The following is a 13856-nucleotide window of genomic DNA, read 5'->3' on the forward strand; positions in this document are numbered from 1 at the left end:
ACTGCTTGATGTGGCGAAGGTGGAAAAATGTCGCCTTGGGTGTTGCTGTAACTTGCGCCTCCATGGAAAGGGAGGCGTCAAGGATTACACCCAAACTCTTAATGGAAGGCAATGGCACTAATTGGGCCCCCGCAAGAGAAGGGAGTTGGTCCCTCATCCCCATGCCATCCCGACCCAGCCATAGGACCTCTTAACCCAAATATTTCCAAATCCTTAATATGACATTTGTGCACACATTCACAAAAGTGTGTGTAGCAAACACAGGATGAGCTGGAGTGCTTGCATGTGTGCTCATGCCCTGGCAGCTGTTCCATGTACACAATATGGGTTGCATGTTTGGGGCCAATGTGTTTATGTATGTATATATCTACACTTCACTGTACATACTGCACTGTACTGCACTGTACACTACATTGTAAATGAGCTGGCAGGTGGTGCACAGTGAGTGCCCTGTGAGCCTGCCATATATTGAGCATACATTTCAATGAAAGGTGGTAGGGCCAGTGGGGGTCTAGCATGTTTCATCTCCACAAAGTTGAATGCAACTACAACAGCCACACTAATATTAAACGGTATGACAGAGGGCGATCAGCCCAGGGAATATACCCACTTTGCAAAGCATGGGGGCAGTGTGATAAATTATATTGCGATCTTGCAATTTGCATATAGGTTTGTCATGGAGTTTGAGGTGGGCCATAATATTGAAAGTGATAATTTACCTCTAACAATGGTACTAGTAGGCCCAGTATTTAACAATTCTTCCCCTAAAACTCAATTTATCTCTAATGCAAACTTAGGTGTGACTGCAGGCCATAGAATTAAGTGGACCCCACTAGTACTCAGTCTAGCTCTGACTCATCTTCATACAGATGACTTAAGGGCTATTCATATTGCTATCATCTCAGCTACCTCTGCTGCTGAGGCTATGACTTTATTTCAGATCTTGACTGATAAGTTGCAAGACCACTCGAGAATTGAGATCACAACAGTGGCTCAATAAGATCAATGGAATCTTCCAGCTGGTTCAACAAAGAGTGGAAACAGGCTAAAAGCCAGCTGAAGAGAGTTTACCGCAAATATAGGAACTAAAATTTACCCCTCTTAATTAATAAATATGTTCCCCTCATATAGAAGTATAAACTTCTGCTAAGATGGAAAAAAACAGAAAGCAGAAAAACATGCTTCTCACAATAAGGACATCTCCCTCTTCTGGTGTACAATATCAGCCCTGCTAGAGAATGCTTGAAATGTTTCAGTGCGTACTATCAGACCCAATGAAGGGATGCAATATTCACTCAATTATGGGCAAGATGAAGAGGTCAACCAAATAACAGAATCTTTGGAAAACTTTCCAGACTGGCCTCCAGTATCTACAACTGAGGTCAAGAACCTTATTTCACAGTTAAATAATAATAAAGCACCAGGCATAGACTATTTGCCCCCAGAGCTGTTGAAGTCTAACACCAACTGGTGGGTCTCCCTGCTGGCAGTAATTATCCCAATTATCAATTAATCCAGGTTATTTGGGCCACAGCGGTAGTTATCCCCATATTCAAAAAAGGCCTTACGTCCGATCTGGCTAGTTATAGACCAGTTAGTTTGCTACCTGTAATTAGCAAATTATATGCAAAGCATCTTTAACATAAGCTAGCTGATTGGATAACTGATTAAACTATTCTTGCCAAAGAGCAAGCAGGATTTAGACAAGGCAGATCCACCATTGCTTTGTACTAGCCCATTTTATAGATAAGTATATATAGATTTAAAAAATAAAAAAAAATGTCCAGTAGCACCTTAGAGACCAACTAAGTTTGTTCTTGGTATGAGCTTTCGTTTTTTTATTTTTTAAATATATTTCTACTGCGTCAGACCAACACGGCTACCTACCTGAATATAGATAAGTATGTTAAGTAACCAGGTGGTGTGCTATATGTAGCTTTCATTGATCCGAAAGCTGCATTCGATTCAATCTCTCGAGTAAGATTGTCGGATTAGCTGAACTCTTCCAAGTATAGATAAAAGTTTATTGTTCTTGACTAAATGTCTATATAAAAACGCTGTGGTGAAAGTGCGTTGCTCTACAAATGGGCAGCTCACAGAATCTGTACCAGCCACAGATGGAGTTAAGCAAAGTTATATTCTAGCTCCCGCAGTGTTTAATTTATATATAAATGATATTGTCCAGAGTTTAACATCCCCAGAGTAAAAGGTAAAGGTACCCCTGCCCATACGGGCCAGTCTTGACAGACTCTAGGGTTGTGCGCCCATCTCACTCTATAGGCCGGGGGCCAGTGCTGTCCGCAGACACTTCCGGGTCACGTGGCCAGCGTGACAAGCTGCATCTGGCGAGCCAGAGCCACACACGGAAACGCCGTTTACCTTCCCGCTAGTAAGCGGTCCCTATTTATCTACTTGCACCCGGGGGTGCTTTTGAACTGCTAGGTTGGCAGGCGCTGGGACCGAGCAACGGGAGCGCACCCCGCCACGGGGATTCGAACCGCCGACCTTTCGATCGGCAAGCCCTAGGCGCTGAGGCTTTAACTGGCTCTCCCTGGAGGGGAGAGATGGAGCGTCCCAGCGGCCGAACATTTTGTAGAAGAGATGGAAGCGATCCATCATCAGCTCCAGCTCAACTTAGAAAGGGCCAAGGCACAATATAAGAAGCAGGCAGACAAGAACAGAAGGGAAGGTGAAACCATAAGGGTGGGGGATCAGGTGTGGCTGTCAACCCAAGGGTTGCCTTTCAAAGGGGGTTGTAAGAAATTGAGACCCAAAAGATTGGGACCCTTTGAGGTCATTCAGCAGGTCAACCCAGTGGCTTTCAAACTCCGGTTGCCCAACCACATGAAATTGCACCCAGTGTTCCACAGGTCGTTACTGTCACCGTACAGGGGGGGACGTGAAGGGGAGCACGCCAGGGGACCAGCCTTGGAAGAAAGGGAACGCAGCAACCATGTAGCGGAAATCCTCGATTCCAGGTGGAAGGGAAATCAGGTGGAGTATTTGGTGGCGTGGGAAGGGGAACCGGAGTCAGAAAACACCTGGGTGACTGCAGGGGAGGTCAATGACGAGGTTTTAATAGAAACGTTCCACCAAAGATTCCCGAGGAAACCTCAGCCGGTAGCAAGGTTTAGGAGGGAGTATTTTGGCACCACCAACGAAGAAGAGGAACTGGAAGGATTCGCGGATTCGGAGTTGGAAGAGGGAATTGACTCCGATGACGAGGAGTACCGGGAGACCAGGGACAGCAACAAGTGGAGGGAAGTGTTCGAAACTTCGGAAGATGAGGGAGGTTCTTTCAGGGGTTTTACCTCCTCACCGCCCATAGAGGAGGAGACGGGAGGGGGTGAAGGGGGCCCTGGAGGGGAGGTGGATGGGAACTGCCATCGGAAGGACAGGAGGTGGAAAGGCTCACTGAGGTTGAGAGAGACGTAGCAGCTGAAGAGGGAACCAGTAGGGGGAGAGAAGGAACTCCAAGGGAAAGTGAGTCGGAGGGATGGCTCAGAGACGCTTCCAGCGAAAACAGTGGGGAGGTCTCAGGACCTCCTATAGGGATACCCACTCCTCGCCGGAAACTGTCACGCAGAGAGTCCAGAAGACGTGTTTCCGTTAAGGAGCTTTTATGTTGGAAGAGATTCCGAAAGCAACCACTTTCGGACTCTGCTAGCGACTGACGCAGCCATGCCGGAGGGGCTCCGTCACAGGCAGAGGTTTGAGAACCTGATCAAACTCTGAGGGACTTGCATTTTACGCACAAGCAGCTCATTATCCCATCACAATACGATAACAACAAGAAGATGAAGAAAGTAATAAAGGACTATCTGGATTGAACTGGATAGAATTGTTTAATTAAAGCAGCAATATAAGTGATGTTTGGACTCGTTCGGAGCTTGATGTATGGGTACCCCCAACAAAATTTAAAATTTGGCTGTATAATTTGGAACTAATGTGATTTGGATAATGTGATGTGATTGGCCTGTTAATAAAAATTATTTTTTTTAAAAAAGAGGCTAACCTCCCCTATGTTGAATTACAAATTTGGCGTAGGATATTTACTTATTGGCTTCGCCTAAATTTAATCCCCACTGGTCTATTACCCTTGGTATCGCAAGGTTGTCATGAGAGCACTTGGACTAAAATTGTCAAGAAAAAGCTTTCCTTTTCTGGTTTGTCACCGCAAAAGTTTATTAACACTGGGTTTCGTAAAGCAAATAATTTAATTAGACAGCGCCTATATGATACTGAGAGACAGAATAATTTGGCCACAATAAGGAAATTTTGTCCATGGTATGATTATTTCCCACCTAGTCATTTTGACATGTTGGCACCCTACCTGCAAAATTTAACAATTCCAAAATACAGACACACTTTCACTTTTGCATTTTTGCACTTTCACCTTTGGCTGTACTTGAGGGTCGATTTCAAAAAATTCGGCTGGAAAAACGGTCATGTTCATGTGGAGATGGCAGTATTGAGTCAGTGGTTCATGTGCTTCTGGCTTGCACTCTTTCTAAAGATTTGAGGAGTGAGGTTATTACCCCTCTATTATTGTCTATGCCAGGCAGCTCAACGATTGCTACTGTGTCCTTTCTTCTAGCAGATCAAGATGATCAGGCGACAGAAAAAACTGCAAGGTTTTTAGGTGGGGGCAATTAGAATAAGATCTATTATTTGATTATTGATGTAAACCTCCAAAATGCATTTTGTATAGTTAAGTTTTACCTCTATCTTCAGTATATTTTATTTTATTTTATTGCTATAGATAGTGGCTGATGCATTTAAAGATTCTTCTGATCTGATCTATCTGATCACACTTGCAAAGAAATAATTAATTAGCTTTACACTGCACTAATGTTATGTCTTTCAAAAACAAATGCAAGCAGTTTAAAATCTTATCTAATAAAGAAAGCAGCCCTAGCAATATCAATTAAAGCAAATACAGGGATCATTAATTCATGAAATAAATTTTAACTGCATCAATTCAATTCTGTGCCCTCAGAATAATGCCTCCAAGCTTTTGTTGGCTATTATGGAAAGCAGGCACGACAGTGAAAATGCTGAAAGAATCCTTTTCAACATGAGACCAAGAGAGCTGGTAAGTAAATATTTGTATATTCTTTATCTTTTTAATTGAAAATGTCACCATCATTTTGTAAAATAAATTATTTGATATCGCTTAGTAGTTTCTGCACCCAGACAGTGACTGGATGTCACATCAGGATGGGAGCCACAAGTCACAAATAGTTCTTTAAACAGGTCAAGCATTTAAGCAGGTCTGTCTTTATGACTTCATTACTGTTATTCATTATAAGCATTATTTTCTATAATTGTTTTCTTAACTAAATTATCATACTTCAGTAAGCTCTCTTGGGAGTACATTACAAGCTGAAGAACCTAAGTTAACCATAAAAACCTGTATTATAAAATAAAATAGGCTTAAATTCAATAAAACATTTTTGCTGTATCTCTCCCCCACCGTTCCTTGCAAATAGAGGCTGTGCTGTCCCAAGGGCCCAACATAGGTTATAGCCATTTTGTCAATTATTTTCCAATATAAACCCAATTACACAAATTAGTTCCAAATTAATACAATTTTGTTAAGAGGCCTCCCACGCATCATTCTTGATGGATCTTTATGATCTAATATTACTGCATTTCATATTCTTATTTATTTCTATTACATTCCATTTTTTAAAATTATCACATAATTAACAGCTGCACTTTTAATCATTTCTATTCATGTTATTATATTATTTAACTTCCAAAAAAAGCTTCAAGTGAGGAACCATAGCTTTTTCCTTTTCATTCTGCGAATGCCACATCCGAAAGTCAGTTGTTAGTCTCTTGGCCTTATATGTCTCTATGATGTTTTCCTTTTTCCTGCAGCATTTGGGAGTATCTCCTTACTCCCACTACAGTGGTGCCTCGCAAGACGAAAAGAATCCGTTCCGCGAGTCTCTTCGTCTAGCGGTTTTTTTGTCTTGCGAACCAACCCTATTAGCGGATTAGCGCTATTAGCGGTTTAGCGGCTTAGCGGCTATTAAAGGCTTAGCGGCTTAGCTGCTAAAAGGCTATTAGCGGCTTAGCGGCTTAGAAAAAGGGGGGGAGCGAGAAAAAAATCTCAAGACTTGCAAGACGTTTTCGTCTTGCGAAGCAAGCCCATAGGTAAAATCGTCTTGCGAAGCAACTCAAAAACGGAAAACCCTTTCGTCTAGCGGGTTTTCCATCTTGCGAGGCATTCGTCTTGCGGGGGACCACTGTATTGTTGTTGTATTCCAGCCTGGTTGTGGCGAAGCGGCAACTTCAAGGTTAAAGCCTCTTTTTTCTCTGACTCAGCTCCTTCCCATAATACTCAAGCAGTTCCAAATTGACAAGAGCAGATCCCTCCCTTCCACTGGCACCAAGAATCAACAAGTTCCAGAGATTCGCCATTTCTTCCTCTGGCTGGGAAGAGAGGGAAAAGTCGGTGCCATTCCTCTTCCAACATACAAAAAGCCCTCATGCCACTTTCCTTCTGCCGCTACCATAGCATTTTGCTTTTTTAAAAAATTGGTTATATCCAGTGCTTTTTTTCTAAAAACATGTTTAGGGGTACTCTCATTATCCTACTCATAAGGAAATACTGCTCCTCAATGAGACCAAACTTAAATTCACAAAATGTTTAGAGGTATGCGTACCCCTGCATACCCCCCAGAAAAAAGCACTGGTTATATCTCAACTTCTCCATGATCTCTTAGTCTTTAAGTCTTTTTTAGGGCGGGGGGGGGGGGGTAGGCTCTAACTCCCAGCGATATCTTTCCAAACAAAACAACCAGGCTCTCCTCCCGCCTTTACTCCTTTCAAGCCACACACAGCTTTACATCTTCTTTTAAATATCTCTTCATCAAGCCATCCTCACTTGTATAGTTTAAAATCCAGTATTAGGAGAGGGTTGCCAGATCAAAAATGTAAAAATTTCTATAAAATACAGCAAAGAGCCCTCCTCGCCTCCATCTACCTCCAGCACAAGATAGAATCTTCTCCCAATTTCAAACCTCTGTTCCATGCAGCTGATTGTTCACAGTTATAATGTCCATCTCGTCTGTTGTGCGCCTGTTCTTAATGCCAATTAAAACCCAATTATAAGGAGAACCTCTGCATCCAATGGCAATTTGGGGGGTGGGGTTTGCATCAGGAGAATTGCATAGTACCCAGTGCTTCCGCCTATCTCCACACTGATCTGTGCCAGGGCGAGCCATTGAGGCGACGGTGGGCTGCCAGTGCCTCCCGTACCCCAAGAGGTTTATAGGGAATTGTTTAACCCCTTCCACCCCCTTTTTCAGCCTGTGCCTCTCTGATGTTGAGAGAGCCATCACCATGGCACGGGACAGGAACTGGAAGCACTATAGCCATTTTGTATAGGGCAGGTCTTGGTCCTTTTTCCTTTGATTTGCAGCCCACATACCAGTGGTGGGCAGGACTGGAGCCAAACGTGAGCAGGGCTACACTCTCTTTCTATCTTCCTTATCCAGTCCCCCACTCTCTCTCTCTCCCTCTCTCCACCAACAAACTTGCAGTTTACACTGGGGGAATCCACTCCAATAACAGTCCCCTCCCATGCAAATTGCAGCTACAGAGGATCCAGTCCAGACTGGGATCTTGGCATGGGGGTAGTGGGGTTTTAATCTTGCTGAAGTCTTAATCCAGATCACTCTCCCACACCTGCAATTTACACTGGGGGGGGGGGGGCCTCCCATGTAGTAATTCCAGATGAGAGACTGGGAAAGAGTGGCTTGCCTGAGGCCATATAGTGAGTTAATGGCAGAAGTGACATTTAAACTAGAGTCTTCCTGGCTGACATCTCCTTTTCTGAGCTACCATACTACCCTTTGGTCATGTGGCTGGAGCACCATTTAAATATTGCAGCCATGCGGGCAGGACCTAATTTCATTGGGTCATTTAGACATTGCGCAAGCCACATGGAGGATTCTTACAAAAACAAAAAACAGTTTTAATGGTCTGAGGCAGCCTAACCAAGCTGGTGCCCTCCAAATGTTCTGAAAGGGTTGATGGAAGTAATAGGAGGGCATCAGGTTGTGAAGGCTAGTAGAGAAACATCTCAAATGCTCCCTTTAGGGTCATTCTTCTTCAGGTGCTGAAGACGGGCAGCTCCCCAAATGTGTAATAAAATTCCCACCAGCCCTGGCCACTGGCCACGCTGATTGCTGATTACATCTGGAGGCAGCCACGTTGGCTACCTCTTCCCTAAAACGTTGACATTAGCAGAGAGACAGAGAGAGACAAAGTCTCCATCAAACTTCTAGCCTGGATCTCCACTGCTGACTCCCAGCCAGTGTCAATACTGAGTGGATATGAATAAGGGAAGCAAAAGATGAAGGCTATAGACCCCATGTCTGAGAATCATGGAAAAGTGGGTGCAGTCAATGTTACAGGCCTTTCACCCCCTCCTCCATTCCAAAAATTAGTTATTGGCCAAGGATTTAACAGCTCAAACAACTCCTATTCACAGTTTCTCACCAGAGAAAAATCTGGTCAACATTTTTGTCATACAGACTAGTTTTCCTGTAATACTTTGGTTCCGCAACTTCTTAAAATTTCCATTGTCTGGTTTTTTTCCAAGAAAAAAATAATCCTGTCTTTGTGATGTTTCCTGATGAAAGAAAGATTATCTGACCTTTACGCATTATTTATTTCTCTGAAAGCAAGCAGCTGGATACCCCTATTGATCGGCAACTTGGAAATGAGAAACTCTGGTGTCCACTTAGTTTTCCTTTTAATGGGCACCATTATCCTTAATAAAAATAACTCCATCTCCCCCACTGAAATTTCTTTATACAGTGGTACCTCTGGTTACGAACATAATTCGTTCCAGAGGTCCATTCTTAACCCAAAACCATTCTTAACCTGAGGCGTGTTTCACTAATGGGGCGCTGCGCTGCTGCCACGCAACTTCCACTCGCAAAGTTCACTACCAGGAGACATACTTCTGGGTTAGCGGAGGTCGTTACCTGAAGCGTTCATAAGGAGGACGGTACGTAACCCAAGCTTTCACTGTATTCAGGAGAACTAGATCCCCCACCCCCGCCACATACTCCAATGAACTTTTGCACATTTCCTCTTCATTTGAAAAAAAATATGTAATGATATGTCCTCTCTGAAATGAACTGTTGAAATTAATCCAAATTTGATTTGTTACTTTGAAACTAGCGTCAGTATATTTCATGTCAACTGCATTTCAATTTGTTTTGAAGGTGGATGTAATGAAGAATGCATACAGTCAGGGTCTGGAGAGTGAACATGATGAGGAAAATGGGGGTGACGGTATTTCGCCAAAAGATGTTGGACATAATATCTATATATTAGCTCATCAGGTATTGCATTGTGTTGCCCTGTGAATGCTTTAATTCTGTACCCGTCTACTGAAAAGTAAATCCCACTGAGTTCAATGTGGCTTAGTCCTGGGTGAGTAGGGAAGGGATTGAAGTTAGTTAATACCTTACCATTGGAAATTGTTACAAAAAATATTTCTGTGTCTGTGTCTGTGAAATTTTGGCCTGTTGCAGTGCATTCCCAAGCAGTGTGCCAGTACTTCCCACACCCATGCAGCAAACCACATTGGAGGCACCCTGGGAAATGAGAAAGAATCAAAGGGCAGAGACCTACTAGGTGGCAAAGTAGGCAGGGACCTCCTTCCACTGCTGCCCACCACCAGATAAGGGAGGGGAGAATCCTATCTCCATTGGAGTAGCAGCAGCGTTCAACAGGAGTCCTGGGATTTGGATCCATTGCACTCCTGAGACGTGGTATTTTCTGACTTCATAGGAAAATAGCTTGGTTAGCTGAGTCCTGTATACCAATCAAGCTTTGCCCATCTCTCCTGAAAAAGCAGACCTGTCAGCTGGGAAAATGCATTTGATAGGAAGCCTGTATGCATATCATCCTTGGCCACACGGCTGTTATTTCAAGGTGGGGGAGGGGGCAGGGGAAGCTTGGGTGCAGCAATATACAACACTGCAGCTCCACTGGTGCAACAGCATTCTGCGTGCACAATGGAAATTCCTCTTCCTCTCCTGTCCCCTCTAGTCTTCCATTGCCCCTCAAAATCACCTCCAGACACTTGGGGGACGTGCAGGGGGAGGAGATGAAAAAGAAGTCCCGTTGCATCAGTGGCACTATTCCTGCAGAGTAGTGGATGCAACCCACAGGCTGTGATTTCATTAGTTGAGTTTTCTCAACTTAGCGTCCCACAGAAGATCATCCCATATAACCAAATAATGATAATGCAATCCCTGAGATGATTACTGTATGTCAGCATTTTCTGAGTGTTAGTTGAGCAACACTGCTGACTCAGATTGCCTAACACTGATAACTAGAAGTGGCACCCTATACACCAGAGCTTTCCAAACCTTTCATGTTGGTGACACCCTTTTTAGACATGCATCATTTTATGACACAATAATTCAGTTTTACTAGCAAACTGGTAGGCTACTAGCCTGTGCTTGGCTTGATGAGTTACAAATTCTACAAGCTTGCCATAGTTCATATGGTTTAGCTTGGCCTTTGAGTCCCAGGCTGGAGAATATCCTGGATTTTAATTGGCCCCAGGAAAGCTTTGCAATCTCTGCAGTGATTACAAGAAGCCGCAGAAACTAGATTCATGTTCCTCTATTTGTTATCTCAGCCTTGTTACAACAGTTTATTTTGGGGGCACTCAGACTCTCAGTTTCTGTTGCTGTTTAAAAGGCAGTAGCCAGGTCTGCATTTTGCCACATCCTTTCCTGCTCCTACTTGTGGTTGATCTTACCAAAAGCATTATTGTAAGTTGCTGACCTTCCATGCTTAGAAAGATATAAACAGTGCTTTTTTCTAGGGGATGCAGGGGTATGCATACCCCTAAACATTTTGTAATCTGAGTTTGGCCTCGCTGAGGGGCAGTATTTCAATATGAGAAGGAAAATGAGAATACCCCTAAACAATTTTTTAAGAAAAAAAGCACTGGATATAAATATGTTGCAATGTAATGTGGGAGATAGGATAGCACCACATGCTCCTAGATGAGACATCGGCAAGAAACACATGTTTACTCTCCCATACGCAAGCTATTGTTTCTTCTCAGTATTTTCCTGTGTTGCATCTTCTCATACATTTCTTGCTTGCTGTTTTTGTGTTACTGTTTTCCTCTCTTTTTCATCCTACTTCCACCTGCCATTTAAGGTCACTGTTTCCATAGATCACAAATGATTAGCTTAATTCCCTCCTAAAACTGCTGCTTCCATCAAGAGCAATGCCTCATCCCCTGTACTAGTGGTTAGAGCCCATGATGAGATGCAGATTCTAAGTAATAGGGCTGAGCCATTTATGAGAGTTTACATATGCAACATTATTTCCACAACCCATGGTAAAATACTGGCAAAAGTGGCAGAAATGGTGGGAAATGCAACCTGTTTGTTGCATACAGCATCGCTAGATGCTTCCTATGACCTCCAGTAAAAAGGAAGAGATAATTTGCATGAGATGAGCAATGTTTACTAACTACTAGGTAAATGTTTGTTGTCGTAACTGGGGAGATGCATGTGGCTTGTGCATTGCAGGTGGGGGAGGCTTGGGAGAGGGAGCAATGTGCCTTGTGTGTCCTGTGCATGGAGGCACATTGCACCCTCCATAAGATGAGGATTGGTTGGTAGTCTAGTCATCCTATCAGAAGATTCCCCCCCCCCCCCCGGCATTGTTTTCTCCAGATTCAGGTCCTCCCTTTTCCTATATGAGAGAATGGCAGATACTCACTAGGATGGATGAACCTCAAAGGGGCAGGGGTGCCAAACCTACCTGCTGTTCTTGGTCTCTCCAGTGCTTTGTTTTGTCTATTGTTAACTGTGCCTCAAACTTCAGGAGAACAAAAACGAAGGAGCAAGTGACACTAATAGGAAGGTAAAGAAAAGGAAAAGCTCCAAATGATGCTTGAAATAGAGACACGTGTTAGAAAATACAACAGGTGGTATTCAGCTAAGTTCTACTCAGAGTAGACCCATTGAAATTAATAGTCATGGCTAACTGTGATTCATTCAATTCAGTGAGTCTACTCTGAGTAGGACTTGGTTGAATGCAATCCATTTCACAAGTTCTCTTCCATTTATTGTGGTCATTCATTCAAAGCATGTTGAGCGTTGTGCATTTTATTGCCACCACGACACAGTAGGCTCTAAAGTAGGGGTGGGGAACCTGCAGGCCTCCAGATGTTGATGGACTGCAACTCCAGTTGGTCTTAGCCAACAGGGATTGCCAATGGGCAGAGGTGATGGGAGACATAGTCCTACAACATCTGGAAAGCATTGGGATCTCCACCTCTGCTTTAAAGAGGCTTTGTCAATTTGCATTAATAATAGAAGAGGCTTCAGATACAGTCTTCTCTTTCGCTGGCACAACTTCCTTGATTATAATAGAATTGGATTGTGCCAATCAACAGTGTAGCATTAAAAAACAGGGTGAAAGCACTCAGGCCCACTTTGTACAATCAGGAAAACCATGTGGTGAAGCCTTTCTTTGACTGTTCCAACTTGGGCTTGGGGCGGGGGGGGGTGCATTTCAGTACTCAAAAAATGGGGGAGGAACCCCCTGCACGTAAAAACCAGCATTTCAAGAAGATTTTAGTCTAATCTACATGGAATGCTATTTGCCTTTATGCGGAGAGATGGTTCTGCCCTAACTCTTGAATGTGTGCATTCAAACGTACCTCATACAATGCCACCAACACCTGCCTCCTCAAAAGGTAAAAGCAGTGAAAAGCTACACTACTTTATTCTGCTGAATCAATAACCTGGCCCAATCTCCTTTCCCCACACTCATTTTTCTCCCCTTTTGATCCTCTGCCTTTTCCAGTATAAAAAGGAAACTATAATGAGAGGTAACAGTAAGTGTGAGGCTAAGGACAAGGGAAAGAATTCACCCCACTGTTCTAGGAGCCATTCCAATAGACTAAAAATAAATTTTACATAATGGGTGCTAGTTAGTAATAAAGAATGGTTTCTTGTGCTTTTAACAGGATGCATATTCTTTGGAAAGTCTGTCATGTTTATTGATAATGTACACAATGATCTTCACTTGTCAGGTCACAGCAGTGGTTGGGCTGTTGAATTCTAGGATCCAGAGGAGGTGGCTATTGATCTAAATCATTGTTATAATTGGGCATTTCATTAGCTGAGATCACCTATGCAAACCCAACTATCTCCTGATGGGCATCATGAAAACTGCTTTTGTCACCTGCTACGGTTAAAAGAAATTTACACAACATGAAATTGATGTGTCTTCACAGTATACAAACATCAGTTTGAATTAATCTCTCTCCTGATCATCTAGCACAGTTGGCCATTCACTTCCATTGATAAAGTTCTTAAAAATAGAGAAAGAGAAGCATTTTTCTTTTGAGTAGAAGCAAAATATTATCCCTGGGTTCTCTAGTAAGCATACAGTAGTAATCTGAGTTAATTGGTAATTATTAGTGGAAGGAAAGGAATACGTCATTAGGTGCAGCAGATTTGCCTTGCTAGTGACCAAAGTGACCATGTTTGATCAAACATGACACAAACTGACTTATATACCAGCCCATATGCCAAAGAAATCTCTGATCTGTTTACTATACCATGTTGTTTAGTCATTTAGTCGTGTCCGACTCTTCGTGACCCTATGGACCAGAGCATGCCAGGCACTCCTGTCTTCCACTGCCTCCCGCAGTTTAGTCAAACTCATGCTAGTAGCTTCGAGAACACTATCCAACCATCTTGTCCTCTGTCGTCCCCTTCTCCTTGTGCCAACATCTTTCCCAACATCAGGGTCTTTTCCAGGGAGTCTTCTCTTCTCAT

At 43.2% G+C, this 13856-nt stretch overlaps 1 protein-coding gene across 11 annotated transcripts in view; it reads left to right on the plus strand.

The window, feature by feature from the left end:
• ITPR2 (inositol 1,4,5-trisphosphate receptor type 2) overlaps positions 1-13856 on the plus strand; it is a 364184-nt gene that overhangs the window by 291300 nt on the left and 59028 nt on the right. For all 11 annotated transcript variants that reach the window (XR_013394522.1, XR_013394523.1, XM_077935647.1 and 8 more), the window contains 2 exons: positions 5000-5095; positions 9252-9371. Coding sequence is in view for 9 of the 11 variants with exons in the window: in XM_077935647.1 (XP_077791773.1) it covers positions 5000-5095; positions 9252-9371 (216 nt within the window). In the remaining 2 variants the exon portion in view is untranslated. The remainder of the gene's footprint in view (positions 1-4999; positions 5096-9251; positions 9372-13856) is intronic.

This window comes from Podarcis muralis, chromosome 10, assembly GCF_964188315.1.
Source record: "Podarcis muralis chromosome 10, rPodMur119.hap1.1, whole genome shotgun sequence".
Classification (NCBI taxonomy): domain Eukaryota; kingdom Metazoa; phylum Chordata; class Lepidosauria; order Squamata; family Lacertidae; genus Podarcis; species Podarcis muralis.